At 34.4% G+C, this 20108-nt stretch overlaps 1 protein-coding gene across 1 annotated transcript; it reads left to right on the plus strand.

The window, feature by feature from the left end:
* Positions 1-1581: 1581 nt before the first annotated feature.
* Positions 1582-18854, plus strand: LOC132553491 (lipoma-preferred partner homolog). Its single transcript, XM_060217738.1, has 10 exons — positions 1582-1680; positions 7348-7490; positions 7792-8474; positions 9184-9355; positions 9771-9872; positions 10713-10780; positions 11103-11150; positions 11406-11536; positions 12620-12740; positions 14215-18854. Exons 2-10 carry the CDS (start codon positions 7361-7363, stop codon positions 14344-14346), a joined length of 1587 nt encoding a protein of 528 aa, XP_060073721.1. The 5' UTR covers positions 1582-1680; positions 7348-7360; the 3' UTR covers positions 14347-18854.
* Positions 18855-20108: the final 1254 nt, after the last annotated feature.

Raw genomic sequence — 20108 nt, forward strand, 5'->3', positions numbered from 1 at the left:
GTTATTTAAACTTAATTGCATTTGAAAGTATGTAACGGTGTTTTGATATTTTTCTTTTGTTCAGCTGATGACGGACTTTCAACTTTCTACTTGATCTATTTCATTCTCATTAAAATATTCAATGTATACTGATGACAAATTGTGGGGTTTTTTTTACAGGAGTGTGGTGAGTTTCCATAAAGTGCTTAAATATTGACATTGTTAGAATTATGTAAACTTAATAATATCTGGAAAAGTATAACAATATTTATCAATATAGATATAAAGGGCACTGTAATAGATAAGGAAATTCATCGACTATGTTGTTAGTGTCGACAATCCGAATTTGGTATCCGACATTATTCCACCTGCCATTATCCCCCTGACGATTTATTTTAACTTGTTCTAAATACAAAATAAAATTATTGCGTTATTATTTAATTTATCAAAGTATCATTTTTTCAATATATATATATAAAGCAAATTGATATTTAATAATTAAACATATCACTATTCCATTTTCTATCATGTAATATCTGCTTAACAATACGTTTTATCCATTGTGGATTAAAACTTTTCGAAATTGAGAATTCTATATACATCAAACCAGATTTATTTAAATCATTTTGTATTACAGTGAAGTATGGCACTACACTATTTTTAATATGTCTAGTTTCAAATACATTACAATAGCATGTTTTCTCTTCTTCGACTATGATATCCTTCACCAATAATTTATCATTATTGTGTTCATATCAATTAAAAGTGGGCTTGCTGGTGTGTAGTTCATGATAAACCATGTAACTTGGCGTATTTTTAAAAAATAAATCTTGAAATAATGTTAAGATTTTGTCTTGATACTCGGTATTATTATCGGTATTATGTGTTCCTATCCTACAAAATTCTCTTTATTCCAGACAAAAAATTATTTCAGTTTACAGTCTTATCCGTGTTGTATAGTGCTAAATCATCCAATATAATATCTTGTATTTATTCAAATTAACACTATTCCTTGTAATATTTCACGTGATAGGCAAAAGACTTCTAGTGACGTCTGTGGGTGTGGGAACGAAATTTTGAGAATTTCAACATTCAGCTGTCAATTTTACCTGTCTTAACCAAGTTATTTTTGTTTTGTTTGTTCTGTTTTTTATCACACAGTGTGTTTTGCCTCGTTTTGTTTTTATTTTGTTTTGTTTTCCTCAGTTACATATCACATATACAAAATCCAAGAAATGACAAACGGCCTGTTTATAAGACAGTCATAGAAAATTACGTCACATGTTATGTTATGTAATGATATAACAAAAATATTTTGGGTCCTTGATTTTATTGATGTCCATATCACAAGCATGACTGGTCTACGGGAGGTAACTCTAGTTGAAGACGCACCTGCACAATGGGGGCGTACCAAATTCTTTAAATTCCTGAAGTGGGTATGTGTACAGATATAAATTGACATCCTTGATATGTAAGGCGCTTACGTATAAACTCAATTGCCAACTAGCATTACAAGAGAAGGCACTTTGCGAACATCCGCAGGGAAGAGGTTGACCGGATCTGACGTCACACATCCTTCTGTTCCATAAAAGGAGTTTGTTTGCATCGGGGAAAGTGACAGAACACAGACACAGTGACATTTACTAGCTTACCGTTGGAAGGACGGACGACTCCCTGTCAGCTCTCATCCTTTGACATAACGTGAGTTTTGACATGAATGAAAAATTGACAAGAGTGTGAGAAATATTGGTTTTGAAAATAGAATTAATCACACATTGTACTGCACGTTACATGCAAGACACATGTCTGAATGAACACAGCAATGATAACGATGTACCTTAAAGGTGAAGGCTTAGATGACCAGGGCGAGGCTATGGATAACGAGAGGAGTGGTTCCTCGGAGAGTTCAGAATAGTATGCGGGATGTAAAGTGTTATATTGACCCGTGTACATCGCTGACCACAGTGACTCTTGGGAATCAGATATTTTAGTCGTGGACTCGTGTGCTTTTACTGTGGGACTCGCTCAAATGTTTTGTACCCATCTGTATCTCCTACTAATTGGACTTATCAATGTTTTGGAATTGGTGTTCTGGACTTGCCTGAAACAAAGCCGGGCTAACTTTGCCTAATTATCCAGCATGACACTGCCCCTAAATGTTTGTAGGGTCATTTGTATCTTCACAGAAGTTTGACTGTTCCTGAAAATAATCATAGCCGTATTCTCACAATGATTTTTTATGGGCCTGTATCCGTGATCTAATGATAAATAGGCATATGTATGAAAAATCTGAGTTCAGAAAAATACCTATCTTCCTTGTCCTGACCTAAGACCAATAATTCAGACACTAAAATGAGTACCTGCCCCTCTGATTTCATATGTAAACTCAGGTGCAAAGATCACCTTTGATGTTGAGTACAACATGGAAAATAGGGCCCTGGATGGCTTCCAAAGTTATCAGTACAGTAAAGGGTTGATGTAGGTCTTGCTTCTATTGCTGATATCAGAATAAATGTAAATGTCAGGTTATTGATGGTAATGAGGATTTTTGTAATTAGTACACAGGTACCCAAAGCCTTGCCTGTCTGTATACACCAATATACTAATGAAAGTAACTCAATCGCCTTGTGAAACAACCCATTTTCCGGAAACTTGGGATTATGATTCAAGCCATTCCAAATGTCTTAACAGGAATGGTCAGAATGGACAGATAGATAATTTTTTTTCTTTGGTTTTGCATATGATTCATTATATGCCCTTACATTGTCACAATCAATCTACAATTTCATAAGTCCTATTCAACTTTATTGCTTAAAACGGGAGAACCACAAATGTGTAAAATTGAAGTATTTCAAAAATTCTAAGAGTCACATCAAAATTCTAGGAGTACAGATCTTGGATATCTCATGTAAATTTATCACTGTTGTTGCCAGACTTCATTGCATATTATTAGACAGCAATATGGTGATAGTGAATTAAGATGCTGCATCCCTATAAATTAGGTTAAGAACACCTGACATTTATACAATTCAACTTCAATGCAGTGTTACAGTGATCATTTAACCGACTAGCTCGTAGACTTTTCCTTATGTTAACTTGTCACTCATTGTAGCTCAGATTTAAGACTCCCATTTCTGAAAGGTCAAGATATGTGAATTAAAAAAAGACATGTTCCTTAAAACTTAAGGAGATTTTCCTTTTGGGAGTCAGAAACATAAAACTGCCTTCGGAAAATCTCGAAAGATCAATAAAGAATGTTTTATTAAGATATGCAGGTTGATGAAGATTACCAGAAAATTTTACGGATCGTTGTCATAATGAATTCAATGAGAATTATCATTTTTCTTTGTGTGATACGAAGCTTAATCTGTTTGATGCTCATTAGTTTGTCTGTTGGTTCGGTTGTTGTAGACCTTGTTTCAGAATGTGACATTACTTACTTGGGTTGATCAAAATTTACATTGCAGATGTTTTGAAGCAGGAGATGCTTTCTTCTCAGGTACACCTGGTCGTATTCTCCTTGTACTTTGGCTGAAATCTTAATGTATATTTTTCTCTTGTTCATATTTGTCCTAGTTTATTAAATATGTGCTTACTGAATCTTCAGCGATGTTAAGTATACTGCTGTTGGAGAGTATGTCATGATAAAATGTTATTGCATTCCCTTGTATGTAAAATGTTGATACATCGATGTACAAATGTAGTCCTGTACCATGTTCTGTCACAAAATATTACACATCACTGAATTTGGTCTCCTACATTCGTAATGTGCAGCATCATTAAATTTTGTAGTTGTTACATGCACAGTGAAATACTTTGATGTTTAAGTGTATGATGGAATGTTTTACAGACTTGAGGTTATAAAACTTGATGTGAAACTAAAACTGTCGTCCTCATTATGTTAAACATAACTTATTGTAAACTTAATCGACAATGGCTGCAAAGTTTTAAAGATCCTAACTTCATCTCCAATAAAGGACCACAATAGCTCATTCAGTAGAGCATTAGATATTTATCCTCAGTTGAGATATGAGTTGAATGGTTAGACATTCCTATCTGTGGTGGTGTAAAGGTGGTGTGAGTTCCTTGGCATGTTGAGAAATAGACCAGTGTGCAGACATGGTTGTGTCTATGTGCAAAACCCTTACTCCTAATTGCTCATGGCCTCCCCTATGTTGTTCATTGTGGTAGGAATCAACTACTACAAGAAGATCCTACTGACTGTTTATAGTGTCATAGTTCCTTTATTTCTTAACTCTCCCACTGATTTTGATACTGCAGTGTTCAGGTTAGTAAAAGGCACATTAAGAATACTACTGACCCATATTTATCTATCAGTTTGTTTGATGCTGTGTGTGTACCTTAGAACAAAAAAATTGGGGCCTCCCACTCACCATATTGATATATAGCTGTAATGCCTTTATTTACATGCTGGTGGAATTGTGTATATTATAATGAAAACTGGCGATTTCATAAGTGCAGATTGTCTGTTCAGAAGTCCAGTATCCTAGTTAGTACGAGGTCTTCTGGCATTCTTTCAGCATTTTAGTATCATCTGGTTCAGAGTCGATGACCATCCAATCCAGACATTCATTAACTCCAGACCGACATAAAAGTCAGTAAAACGTCTGAAGGATTCAGACTATTTCCCCACTGTCGTTTTTTGTATATCATCATATTTAGTGTTCTTACAAAATGAAATTTAAAAAATTACTATTCTGATTATCTGGGCAAGGCATCAACACACAAACAAAATAGAAAAAATACATACTATAGCAAGATATAAAATTTACAGGGGAAGATATGTCCTAAGTATGCAATGATAGGGTAGCTTTATTTCATTTACAAATTTTTAACATACATGTATGCATACACTTTTGACTATATGATATTGACAGGTGATATATCTATGTGAACAATTTCAGATACTGATGTACATTTCACTCAAGGTACCCAAATGTATTAAGTAAGAAATTTTGTACCAATTTTGTATCTAAATAATTGATGTATTAAGTAACAAATTTTGTATCAATTTTGTATCTAAATAATCAATGTATTAAGTAACAAATTTTGTATCAATTTTGTATCTAAATAATCAATGTATTAAGTAACAAATTTTGTATCAAGTTGTATCTAAATAATTGATGTATTAAGTAACAAATTTTGTATCAATTTTGTATCTAAATAATCAATGTATTAAGTAAGAAATTTTGTACCAATTTTGTATCTAAATAATTGATGTATTAAGTAACAAATTTTGTATCAAGTTGTATCTAAATAATCAATGTGTTAAGAAACAAATTTTGTATCAATTTTGTATCTAAATAATTGATGTATTAAGTAACAAATTTTATATCAATTTTGTATCTAAATAATTGATGTATTAAGTAACAAATTTTATATCAGTTTTGTATCAGAATAATTGATGTATTTAGTATCAAATTTTGTATAAAATTTGTATCTAAATAATCAATGTATTAAGTAACAAATTTTATATCAATTTTGTATCTAAATAATTGATGTATTAAGTAACAAATTTTATATCAGTTTTGTTCCTGAATAATTGATGTATTAAGTAACAAATTTTATATCGATTTTGTTTCTGAATAATCAATGTATTAAGTAACAAATTTTGTATCAGAATAATTGATGTATTAAGTAACAAATTTTGTATCAATTTTGTATGTAAATAGTCAGGTAGATTTGACACATGAAGACACTTTGTCATTGCTTAATGCCCTGTCTAACAGCCATGGTCATTTAAGGGGTTTGGGATGGGATTTTTTTTTACTGGTTTGGAAATTCTATTGACTATCTTGCAAATTCTGAGAATTTGGTTTAATAAATAATTTCAATTTGGATCAAGCCCATTATTGGTGCCAAAAGTCTTCGTAAAATAGAAAAGTGCTTACAAGGAAACTCATTTAATGGTTCTGATACTGAATCTGTTGACATATTTTGATGCCATATTTATCCAGCAATACACTCATGGGTCAAACACATTGCCTTCGACTCGAAAGTATAGTGTGGGCTTACTACAGGACAATGAATATGTTTGTAATTCTTCTTATCAGCAATAGGTGTGGGTGGGCTTATTATTACACATGGGAGTATTGCTGGATAAATATGGTATAATGTGAAATCTTCTAAAAACTAATGACGAAATGAGATTTGAGCTCATGAGACTTACATGTGTATAATAACATAAACTGTCTTATTCCATAACTTGAGTTAATGCTGATACATACATCAACATGTGTAAGATGTAGATAAATCTATTTACATACATGTATACAGGTACTGTTAGAACACAATGTATCCATGTCTGTGTGTATGTAATTTTTGCCTGCAGTTTTTTTATCATGATCTCAGCAATTAACTTGAAAAGATATTTCTATCTTTGAAAGTAAAACTGATTTATATATAGCTCACTGCATTTATTTTTGGCCTAAAGATGATGTAAATGTTGGTGATTTACAGGACTGTAGATACTTGATTTTTATGTAAAAACGAAATCTAAAAAAGAGTTTGTGTGTAGTAATGTGATATACAGTTGTATACACCCACACAATCTCTTTCTTAATTGACTTAGCTTTAGTTGGCATCGGTTTCTTCTCCTTGGCATGCAAGTAAGATCTATCATTCGCAATACTTCAGGCAGTAACATGATACACAGTACAAGTAAAATTAAAAGTGTATATCAGGCTGGAATTATGTTATGTTGAAAAATGAAATCAAAACTTTTTAAACACTGTTTTTATTGATATAAATTTAATACTAGCATGATTGATGATGTTAATTGGTTTGTAGTTTTTCTGAAAAATCTTATGTGGCGACATTGCTGACTGTATTAGAAGATGTATAAGTTCCCTCCTTGTGTTTTTCAAAGAGTCTCCAAGGTCATCAGTGCTTTTTGCAGCTCTGCAGTTGATTAAAGAGTTCTCTGGCCTACGTTCTGTCAATGTAGAAATCTATTACTGGAGATCCCAGTGCACTAGGTATATTTCGTCTGCTGTTAGAGGCTTTAAGGTCATTTCAGGAACCTCCAGTCTGTAAGGCCAATCCTTGTTAGTGTATATTTACAAGTGTACTCCACCAGACTTTTTGTGTGTTTAACAATTGCTGCTGATATTTCATCATTATGCGGATACTGTGTTACGATGGATGTTAAGTATGACACACAGTTAAATCTAAAGCCCCAGAAATTTTACACATGCTTCTACTTCTGGACACATTCACATTTTGAGAACCTTCTTTATATTGTTGTGACTGGACTTGTTAGAATTTTTGAAATAGTATTCTGGTCTTGCCAAAAAAAAATCCTACAAAAATTGCATAGCTTAATTAGATATATTGTTTGTGTTCCAGATTAACTGGCAATATGCAACAGGAACTGGAATACAACTTTGGCCAGATGGGTTTATATGACCAGTCTTCTGTGAAGAAGCTGCCGCCAGCAGTAGCCCCCAAACCGCGAAGGAACAATGATGCACCAGCTCCATTTAAACCAGGTATTACACATAGCTCTACTATCTAGCATAAATAAGGACAGGCTAACCATTTTCTACAGAGTGTAAACTTTAACCAGGACAGACTTACCTTTTATTGATTTCTATTGATTTGTGACATTGTATCTAAATAAGAAAGCAATCTTTTTAAATTGATACAAAACATCTGTTAGTCTCATCAGCTTTGATATCATTATAACAAATTTTTAAAAAGTTAAAATTTACATGTACAGTGTAGTTCAGTTTCAATTCAGTCATAAAATTATTTGAGGTCAACTATATCTAACTTGGTTATGGGTTTCAGGAGCCAATACATACCGACAGTTCAATCCGCCAGACCAACGGTTCAACCCACCAGATGATGATTTTCCTCCCCCTCCTCCACCTCAGATGGCTTACACAGATGACACCCACGGATACCTTCCGCCTCCTCCGCCTCCTCCCCCTCCAGATACAGGGAAAGGATATGACAGCCAGGAAGATTATTTTCCACCTCCTCCACAGGTTCCTCAGGGCCAGTCTGGCCTGTATGGACGTCAGTCACCAGTCAGCGTAGGATACAGCGCGGGAACATCACCAGTAAACACAGGGTACAACTCTGCAACATCAACGTCTCCTGGATACAGTGGTCAGACTTCTCCAAGGTATGGTGGCCACTCAGCGCCTAGGTACGCCCCACAGTCTCCTGACCGGTCATCTGGACGTACCCCATCACCTGCCTACAACACCTCTTCATACAGCCCTCCAAATAGGGGTACAGAGGGACAGACTGAGTACACCACAGTATTCCAGGGTGGTAAACAGTCCCCACAACCCTACTCTCTTAGATCATCTTCCCCTGCCGGGCGTACATCACCATATGGCTCCAGCAACTATGCCAACCTGCCTGGATACTCCCCAATGGCACCCCAGCAACAACCTGATCAACATATATATGCCAGACCCAACAGTACCAGCTCTGAGGGGTTCACACCATCATATCATCAGGTATTATTTTAAAATAACCAGAATTTGGGCAATTCTTCAAAGATTAAATAAGTGTCAATTAAACAATGCAAATCCCCTAGCTCCCATTTATAATGAAGTGTGTTAAAGAACACATCCTTGTGTAGCGTCTAACAGTTTCTAGTTAAATCACACATCAGCAACTTCATCCTTAGAAAATTGATATAATTGCGTCTTAAATATTATCAATGCACATGTAAGCTATAAATAGTGGTAACCTTGACATTGACCCTGGCAAACAGAAACATCTAGTTCAAGGTATTATAATACTTGACCAATTTGTGAAGTCTGATCAAAATCTGTTGAGAAATAAAGTGAATTAAGCGATGACACAGATTTTCTATGAAAAGTAAAAGTGACCTTTATGTTGACCCTGGCACACTGAAAAGCGTACTCCTTCAAAGAAATGTGTTACTTGACCAATGGGTGAAGTTTGATCAAAACTGGTTGAGAAATGAAGTTACTAGAGAGATGACAAATAGTGAACATATGTATGAACGGAATGCTATATCCCCTATGAGGTCAAGGGTTAAAAATGTTAAAATCTAGATAACAAGGTGCACTAGCCTCATGATTTTATAAATTTCTTAATTTCCATATATCTGATCATTTAGAACAACCTTAAGTATGTGTAATCTGAACTGTTACTATTTGAATGAATCAAAACATTATTATAACCTTTATATGGCAGCTTGTAGAAGATGATCGACCGCTGCCCGGCCCCCAAGTTCCAGCAGGAAAGAGTCCCTTGTTAGAACCAGTAAGTCCAACTCAGCCCTCAAGTGGAAAGGAAGCTGAAGTGGATGCTTTGACTAACCTCCTCATGGCTAACATGGAGTCTACCAAAGAACCAGACTACTTCGGTGGGTATCATACATAGTGAGGAGAACATTTCTTAAACTTTGAAAAAATGTCATTTCAGATAGGTAGAACAGCAAATTTTTTTCCAAATTTTCTGTTATTTTCAGTATTAAATAAATGGAAAGAAAGTAATAAATAGATGATATGAACAATTTGTGTATACATGTAATTGAAAAAACATTGGGCAATAAATTGAGCTATACTCTGATAATCAAATTGGATATTGTGATTTTGGTTATAGCATGTCAATACATGTATATAGGATATTTTTCCTATAGAAATAAATAAAGTTCAGGTTTAAGAAGTCTTTGTATGGTGTCACATATTTCTAATCCCTTTTTTTGATGGAAGACTGTGATTAGACAGATGTGTTGATACTGATGGTTTGATAGATCAGTAGTGTGTTTGATTTTCTAGGTATGTGCAGTAGGTGTGGCAAGAAAGTGATGGGTGAGAACAATGCCTGTACCACCAACGACCAAGTATATCACATTGCATGTTTTGCCTGTCTAAGTTGTGGTGAGTATCTGTGTAGAGTTGCGTCCCCTTGATCTAATAACATTGTAACATTACCATAAAACAGAGGTTGTAGTGTTATATCCATATTGAGACAGTTATTTGTAAAGGTATGTCCCCTGAAACAATTGCATTAGGATTAGCTTTGTCCTCTGGACCAGTTGCCAAACAGGTTCCAGAGTTATGGCCCCTTGGCTGGTAACATTAGAAAACATAGTGATGGCCACTGAATCAGTTACAGTGGGAATACTAGATACATAGAAGATGTTGTGTTTTAGCCACAATAATAGCTACAGCTTTATATAGCTCTGCTATATGTTGAGTGATGTCCCTTGGACCAGTTATATGTATTTTGTCCAAGTAGGATGCAGGGCTCTCACACCCCATTTTGGGACTGGGGCCCTGGGCCCTTAGAATTTGGAAAAATAATGGTGTTTTTCTTAGAATTGGGAAAAATTGGGGTCTAAATTGGGAAAAAATGATACTATTTTGCATTGGGAATGGGGCCGAATATCGGCCCCAAATATGGCAGATCAAGAGCCCTGGAATGATGGTATAATAACAGTAGGATTGACCTGTAACATTACCAAACACATTGAGAATGAAGATGTTTACTCCTTGACAAAGTTACTGCCATTATATAGAGTTATCTCCCCTGGACATTGACATATGACAGTTCATCCACAAAATTGATTACTGCTGTACATAGAGTCATGTCCCCTGGACCAGTAATATGAGGGCCCTCACTCTGTTGTATTCCCTCTCTGTGTTTGATATATTAGTACTTAGTTTTTTTAGTATTTCTTGTAAAAAATGTTATATTGAGTTAATTGTATTTGGTAGGAACAATGCTGAGAGGGAAATCTTTCTATTCCATGGACAGTAAACCCTACTGTGAGACTTGTTATCTGGTAAGTATGTCTACATTGATTTTACAGCGTGAACAAGTTTTAGTTTGTTGCCTTTTGTGTCAGTCTCGGCCATATTTCTAGGCCTCAGAGTTTGTTAACAGGCATGGCGGCAAGTCATCTTTCAATTAAGCCTCAGTGGTTGTTATATGTTGTGTCAGGCACAGCCATATTTCTAAGCCACAGAGCTTGCTACTTGTTGTGTCAGCTTTGGTCATGTTTCATGGCTGTTGAGTCTAATAGTTTGTTGTATGACATTTCAGTGTCAATTTTATTTCTTGCCACCAAATTGATCAATAAATCATTATTACATATTTTGTTTCAGAACACACTAGAGAGATGTTCTGTTTGTTCTAAGCCTATTACAGACCGGGTAAGTAATCCATTTAATCCATTTTATCATTCCTGATAGTACCTAATCACATAGGACATGGTTTTTCACTTTTTCAAAAAATGTCTTGTATGTCACATTTGAAAATGAGCTTCATCAGTGACTGAAATGCTAGTTAAGTTATTGATATTGAATTAAAAATAAAAGTGATGATAAGGTTTAAAAATTGATGATAAGTTACAAAACAAGTGTAATATATAAAATATGTCATTACATGGTAATGATGTTGTATTTTAGTTGCTGCGAGCCACAGGAAAGCCATACCACCCTGGCTGTTTTACCTGTGTAGTGTGTGGCAAAAGTCTGGATGGAATACCTTTTACTGTGGATGCCACCAACCAAATACATTGCATAGAAGATTTCCACAAGTAAGTTATTACCATTGAAACCAACTCCTTCTATAAGTACCATTTTTCTGGATTATAAGACTCGCCTCTTTTATATACTGAATGCAGTTATATGTTGAGAAAGAAAATAATCTGCAGGATGAATAAAAAACAAAACAAAACAGGAAGTGTCCCAGTACACCAGTATGAGACGGTACTGTGCTTTTTTTACAAGCACCTGTCCATCACTTGTTTGTGACTGAAACAGATTGTCTAAAACCTTCATATTCAATCATATACAGGATGAATTGAAGATCAAAGTAAAAATAACATTCTCATGGATTTAATTAATCATACCTTTTAATATGAAACATAGTAATATCTTCGGGACATACGTGGTTACTTTGAAGCCGTTATTGAAGTTTACAATAGCCTTTTGCATCCTTGGATTCATAGGTCATCGGAATATAGGTCAAATTCTAGAATAACTGCCATGCTTGTTTATGATATGAATGGCTTCATATAACTTACAAGAAGATGATATAGAACTATAAAAATTTGGTCAGCATGCAAGGGCCTTCATTAATGTTTAACAGTACAGACACATTTGGGAAGAGAGGGTGTGTTACATCTTTTGTCGTGACTTATATGTGGATGCAGTCCCCAAAATCTGTAAAAATTGGTTCTACGGCTTATATACTGAAAATGTGATTTTTGGTGTCGGTAATGTGGCCCCAGTCCTAATTTAAGTTATTTCAAATTCAAGTCAAATTCCCAAAATTTGCAATTTACTCCTGAAAATTTCATTTCCAACATGAGGCAAAAGACTTCATCCTAAAGTAGTGAAAATCAGCCATGCTTTCTTGTTCAAATTCAGTTTTCAGATGTTTTATTTAGTTTCCATGTCAAGTATCACATTGTATATAATAATGCAACTTTAGGTGAACATTCAAGATATGTAGGTGGTCCCAGTCTGGGATGGTTTTTGTTTCACCAGATACTGAAGTCATGGACAATCCATGCTGTCTTGGTTGTGTGAGGGTTTGGAGCAGATAAACATTACACAAATACATTTGATAGTTACGTTTCAAATAAACCATGACTCTGTTTCATTTCCTTATGCAGAAAATTTGCTCCCCGCTGCTGTGTTTGTCAGCTACCTATAATGCCTGATGTGGGATTAGAAGAGACTGTGAGAGTTGTTGCTATGGACAGAAGTTTCCATGTCCAGTGTTATCGTTGTGAGGTAGGTAATGGTTGCTATGGACAGAAGTTTCCACGTCCAGTGTTACCGTTGTGAGGTAGGTAATGGTCTCTATGGACAGAAGTTTCCACGCACAGTGTTATCGTTGTGAGGTAGGTAATGGTTGCTATGGACAGAAGTATCCACGTCCAGTCTTACAGTTGTGAGGTAGGTAATGGTTGCCATGTCTTACAGTTGTGAGGTAGGTAAGTGTTAGTGTTACCGTTGTGAGGTAGGTAATGGTCTCTATGGACAGAAGTTTCCATGTCCAGTGTTACCGTTGTGAGGTAGGTAATGGTCTCTATGGACAGAAGTTTCCACGTCCAGTGTTACCGTTGTGAGGTAGGTAATGGTTGCTATGGACAGAAGTTTCCATGTCCAGTGTTATCGTTGTGAGGTAGGTAATGGTTGCTATGGACAGAAGTTTACTCGTCCAGTGTTACCGTTGTGAGGTAGTAATTATACAGAAGTTTCCACGACAGAAGTTTCCACATCCAGTGTTACCGTTGTGAGGTAGGTAATGGTTGCTATGGACAGAAGTTTCCATGTCCAGTGTTACCGTTGTGAGGTAGGTAATGGTTGCTATGGACAGAAGTTTCCACGTCCAGTGTTACCGTTGTGATGTAGGTAATGGTTGCTATGGACAGAAGTTTCCACGTCCAGTGTTACCGTTGTGAGGTAGGTAATGGTCTCTATGGACAAAAGTTTCCACGTCCAATGTTACCGTTGTGAGGTAGGTAATGGTTGCTAGGGACAGAAATTTCCACGTCCAGTGTTACCGTTGTGAGGTAGGTAATGGTTGCTATAGACTGGAGTTTACTCGTCCAGTCTTACAGTTGTGAGGTAGGTAATGGTTGCTATAGACTGGAGTTTACTCGTCCAGTCTTACAGTTGTGAGGTAGGTAATGGTTGCTATAGACTGGAGTTTACTCGTCCAGTCTTACAGTTGTGAGGTAGGTAATGGTTGCTATGGACAGAAGTTTCCACGTCCAGTGTTACCGTTGTGAGGTAGGTAATGGTTGCTATAGACTGGAGTTTACTCGTCCAGTCTTACAGTTGTGAGGTAGGTAATGGTTGCTATAGACTGCAGTTTACTCGTCCAGTCTTACCGTTGTGAGGTAGGATTTGGTCCCTTTGGAAAGGAGTTTATTTGGACTATTTCAGCAGAGCAATTTGGTGAACTCAATTTCCATGTGAACCTAGAATGTATGATAATCTCTTAATTGTCTCTCCTTTGAAAATTAAATTGTAATTATGAATGTGATTCAAAATGCAGTTTACAGGTGATATAAATGCCTATTACATGCTAATTCGTGTTAAATAGGTTTAACATTAAGATAGTAAGTAAATGCTCCATATGAAGAAATAAGGAATGTTTTAAAATGGTTAACATAGACATGTTGCTAAAGCAGGTTTGATTCTATCAAAATGGAACACTGGTGTCCTGGCATTATGTAGTATTTCTTTATATTTGAAGGACTGTGGTTTGTTGTTGTCATCGGAGGCGGAGGGGCGGGGATGCTATCCACTGGACGAACACATTCTGTGTAAGAATTGCAATGCCAAGAGGATACAGAGCATGACAACAAAGATGACCACAGAGTTATAACTGTGTATCGTCACCTTGACGGCCTGTAAGTGGAAGAGGATATGCTTGACAGTGAATGAACAAAATTGATATCAGCAGATGAAAGGCTGATATTGATCTTAGATCACCTTGACGGCAAATGTGTAATATTTTACAGCAAATATATGATATTTTTATAACAGGAATAAGGCAGGACACTGAGTTTGTCCTGATGACCAGGATGATCAATATATGGACAGATTTCATATAGTTCAGATGGAAGTTGGAACTTTTGAGAAGAACACATGCAATATACAAATTATTCTGAGACAGACAACTTTTATGTTGAACATATATATGATATGTAATCAAAGCCAGTATTTGTTCCATAACATTAAGGCAGGGTGATTACTAGTATTATACATGTATATGAATTTACTATAAAAAACCCCTTGAAACTAATGATTCCAGGAGATAAAGATTTGTACTTTAATATGTGTACATTTTCAGTGTTTTTGTCTAACTCTGGGGTTTCTTTTATATATAGTCAAACATAAAAACTATAACTTCAGCCTTTTATTTATGCTTATTTATAAACTATTTAAAATACAATAATTAATATGGCTGAACCTAAACTGACATTTATATACATGTATATGCACTAGTATAAGAATCTGTTCATCATATAAAACTGAACTTAAATATGGTAATATTCAGATACTCACTAGTTTGAGATTTTGTTTATCATAATAAGGATAAAATTAACATGACAATATTTCAATATTCACGAGTTTAAGAATTTGTTTATCATAATAAGGATTGAAATCAAACATGAAAATATTCCGATAATCATGAGTTTAAGAATTTGTTTATCATAATCAGGATTGAAATCAAACATGAAAATATTCCGATAATCATTAGTTTAAGAATTTGTTTATCATAATCAGGATTGAAATTAAACATGACAATATTCCGATAATCATGAGTTTAAGATTTGTTTATCATAATCAGGATTGAAATCAAACATGACAATATTCGAATATTCATGCATTTGAGATTTTGTTTTCATGATTTAAAGTAATGGAAGATTCTATTTATCCTATGAGAATGAACTCAGGAAAGTTGTTTTACATCTAGACTAGTTTAAGAATCTGTTTATTACTATCAATAGAGCACTACACAGAACCTTTAGACCTACTCAAGAATGAACACAAGCTATACAAATTGCGTTTGTCATACCCCTTGCATAGCTAAATTGGAATGTAAGGTTTGTTTGTCTCGTCTGACTTTTCATCTGTCATGATTCTTTGATATCAGTGTAGAAACTAGTTGTTTTACAGATTTTGTTTCAAACTTAACCCACATTTATCTTACAATCATTGGTGCTTGTTTAACATTGGAGGAGAAAGTGAAATATTTAGAACAATATCCTGATGGCGTTATACATGTACATATGCATTTATTAATTGATGTGAAGCAAATTTATCAAGAAGTGCTACATATCCTTTAGGATTTAATTATTTGATTGAATAACTGTTAACCTGTTGTTGAGACAGATAGTGCTTTATACAGGTACAATAACTAGGCTGATTTAAAATGTGATGTATACTAAGAAATGTATTGTACTATGTGTACTATATATTTATCTTTCATAAAGCCCAAGGACAAATACATTCACTCAAATCCCATCCATGGACATATTGCAGAGCAATGAAATAGTATATGGGTGGGCTTATTACCAGAAAAAGGCTTATTGCAAGATAGATATTGTAATATGTCAGTAGGTAGTCACTTGTCGTCAGTGCAATGCTTTGTGTAGAATTCCTTCTAGCAGACCGCTATTAGACATGTCTTTTTTTGATGGCCAAACACTTTCAGCTTGACATGTTTCATTAAAATAGCAAAACACCCGCTGCCTGACATGTCTCATTAAGATGGCCAAACACCTACCACTTATTTCTTTTAGATGTCCGAAATTTCTAGACCTTTTTGAATAGTAAGGATTTAGATTGTGCTCACAAGTCCTGTACAGAATTCACTTTTTTGTTATTTTTATTTTTGTGTAACAATTACGTATTCATGGCAGGTGATACCTGGCTTTTGATATTGTACTTGATATCACATATCTTAACCCTTTTACTTGCCTATTTGAAGAATATTTGAAATGGAGAGCAGGTGCTCATCATCATATCAAGGTCAGTAAAGTTTTGGAACACTACTGATATTAGTTACTATGTTCCTTTGGAAATGGCAGCTTTAGTTGTCCACACCAGGACCTCAAGTATTAGATCTTATTATTTGATTGTTGAAATTTATGTTTTTGATGGGTGTTCCGTTAGAGTACAAAGGTGATTTTGAAAGTGTTGAAACTAATTTTTTTAGTGTTTGTTTAATGGAGGTTATTTGGAGTCCAATATCATTATGAAGAGGTCATAATTTTACCTGTTTATTTATTCCTGAGAAGATTCTGGAATATCCTTAACTCCAGATGAAATATATTTTCACCTGCAGCTGAGGATGATACTTTTTTGAATTAGAGGTAATGTTGATTAATATCCAAATATTTTTCAAATAGGTGAACTTTGTACCCTCACATTTTTTACAGTTGACTCTTGGCACAGTATCCAAGCCCAATGGTCCATCTATGCACATTATAATATTTACTTGTAAGTTATATACAGACTGTGATCCTTGGAATTAGTGACCATTTCCTGTCTATTGTAGTGTTTTCCAATCTGTATACTTTACCTTGTGTCAACATGTACCTGTACATACATGCTTATGTATTCTTTGTGTTTATGAAACAAAAGTATGATCTGACAATGTTATTTTACTTCAAAATTAATATATGTATAATTTCCTGGCAATATTTTTACATCAAATTATGTGCAAAGTACTAAAGAACTTGTAGACATTCACCTGGTCCTTCTGTAAAAGTGCTGTAATAAAAACAGATTTAATGTGTGTAAGAATAGACTAGCAGATTAACAGGTTTAGTGTTTGTACAGAATAGATAGGTGGTCCAATTAAACAGGTTTAATGTCTATATAGAATAGACATTTGATCTGATTAAACAGGTTAAATGTCTGAAGAAAATTAGACAGGTGATCCAAGCACAGAGTGGAAAGGTGTTATTGTTAATCATGTTTTGTATCTGTAGAGAATAGACAGGTGGTCTGATTAGACAGGTTTAATATTTGTACTGGGAAAACAGGTGTCTGATGAAACAGGTGTGCATTTACTGATACAACAGGTGTTTTGATGAACAGGTTTATTATCAGTGCTGAATAGACATGTTAGATCGGATGACTGAAGTGAAGTGAACAATTTCATATATTTACAATTTTGATTTTAAGGTAAAATAATGAATAATTAATGTGCTATAAATATTAATACTGAATCTCTAATTAACTTACCTATTTTTTCATTTCATTGTATTCAGTTTTTCCCCATTTTTTTTTCTTTTCTCGTTTCTTTGATTATCCAAATAAGAACTCTTTGCAATTTTAAATCTGCATATGGTGTATATTTTTCAAATGTGCATGTCCTTTTTCAATCAACTGTGCCGTTAGCTTTGCTATTCATTATTGGAATTACAATTGGAAATTAAAGTTTTTCCTATGTTTTAAAATATATACAAAATTTAGTACATATCTTACCAGCAATGTTTAATGTCTGAAAGTCTAATCATGAAAATCTGACAATCATTTATTGTAATTTATCTTTTAAAATTGACATACAACATATTTATAAGTAACCCTGTACATGAACGGCTAAGATACGCATAGATGTTTAAATTGATTTTGTAAAAGATTGTTGAAGCAAAAGTGAGAGAGGCTGGTATGTTGAATTCTGACAGTTGTAGTTTGTTATGGCTATTTTTTGAAAAGCACAGAAAGGATATTTCTCAAATTTGATGTGTATGTTCTCCATGGCCCTTTGTTTTGCCCATTAAATTTTAAGACTGATGAGAAAAGGATTCAGAAAGGAAAAGTAAGAAAAGATCAGTCTTGCATAGAACCAATAAATCATTCAATGCTGGCTGCCACAATACCTGAAGGATCTCGTTTGTTTTGAGGATACAACAAGTTCCAATACTTAATACCACTGTTTTTGTTTGTCCTGAATTATCTCCCCTAATACAATATCACATGGACAACATTGAAATATAAAAGTCCACGATTGCAGTATACTTCCTTAACAGTGTTCGAGAGTGCATATAGGGATGACAACCATTCCAATCACAATTGTAAATGGCATAAGTTTATTACATTGTACTGTGCTGAGGGATTGAAACAGATGTCAGTATGATAGAGTACAGTCAGTGCAGAAAAGAAACAACAAAGAAGTAACATTATGTATTTGTTAAAATATGAAGTGAAGTAAAGCTTTAAATATAAATGAACTGATTAAGTATTAAAAAGTAATACCATGTATTTTATTTACTGCATATCATATTAGCTTTGTACCACATCACATCATTTAATCACTGGAGATCTGCCACAACGAGCTGTTAACTTTATGTTGTCAATAAATAGCATTAATAATAATATCTCTGTTTTGTCTTCTCTGTCTGCTGTTACAGTGAACATATGTATTGCTGTGTTTATCTTCCTAAAAAGACGCTGGAAGTACCAGCACAACAGGTACTAAAAAAACATTATAAATGAAATGAATGAAAAAAATACTGAGACTACACTACGTGGATGAGATAGACAACAAAAGTCCAGTCCTGTGTTTAATTGTTACAAAAAAAATGTCCTTCTCTTAGGTAAGGACAGTTAAGGTCGTGCAAATCGTGCAAAAGTTATGACATCACTGTATTTGATGTAACCATGTCACAATTTGACAATTTCATCAATTTCAACACATCATGAGCCATTTATTGTTTATGTGACATAAAGTTCACAACTTACAATATATTTTTATAAAAAATTGAGAGAAAAATCAAAACCTGGTTACACACAGGTGAAAGACTTTTAATCTAAAGAATATTCATGTACATGAATGTAGCTGTGTGGATTAATTAATTCATACAGAAAATGATCAGAGGGTGTAAAACTTTCTGATGTACACATGGCATGTGATATCTTGACGAGTGAAAATATCCTTTCAAAGTATCCCTTCAACCTGATCTATGTTGGTCATTTTCATTTTTGGTTCTCCAGCCTAACAGTCTGTGGGTCACATTTTCTATGCCATACATACCGGGTATACATACTTTGTCACATACAGGTTTGACAGGAGTGTTGTACAATATACTTATACAGAGTTATAGCCCCTTGATCACTGAATCACTTATTACAAAGCACAGACGTCTTTTTTTCCAATTTTGTACAAATATTATTATGGGATATCATTGAAAGCTATCAGCCAATCTGACTACTTTACTCTCTCGGATAGCATTCCCTATGTAGGAAAAATATTTCAAAGGCTTATAGAAAGCGGTCAACAAAATTTGATGAAATTTGAAATGGCATTTAATACATAAATTAATTAACAAAACAAGAACCATCAAAAGTGACTGAAGTATAAATTTACACCAGTTTCGTGAGCAGGAAACTGCCTAGATATTTGAAACAATTGAAGAGGAGAAACAGAAAATTCTTCAAAATCCTACTTCTCCTGTAGAAATGACGGTATTTGATTTAGTCCTCCATATTTTCACTTAAAAAAACTGTGAAAAGGTAACTTTTCTGTGTTATGTGAAAAGAATATCTTCAATTTGATTTCATTTTATGTTAAGTCTTATGAAATTCACCTCAAAATTTCAACTTTTTCTTGCAAAGGCTTACATTCATAAA

This window comes from Ylistrum balloti, unplaced genomic scaffold (assembly GCF_031769215.1).
Source record: "Ylistrum balloti isolate Yb309-2 unplaced genomic scaffold, AGI_CSIRO_Ybal_v1 Utg370332, whole genome shotgun sequence".
NCBI lineage: Eukaryota > Metazoa > Mollusca > Bivalvia > Pectinida > Pectinidae > Ylistrum > Ylistrum balloti.

Coding starts and splice junctions, on each gene's coding strand:
- LOC132553491 (XM_060217738.1), top strand. CDS start 7,361: ATGCAACAGGAACTGGAATACAACTTTGGCCAGATGGGTTTATATGAC. Junction 9,356..9,770: donor CAAAGAACCAGACTACTTCG/GTGGGTATCATA, acceptor TTGATTTTCTAG/GTATGTGCAGTAGGTGTGGC. Junction 9,873..10,712: donor TTTTGCCTGTCTAAGTTGTG/GTGAGTATCTGT, acceptor TGTATTTGGTAG/GAACAATGCTGAGAGGGAAA.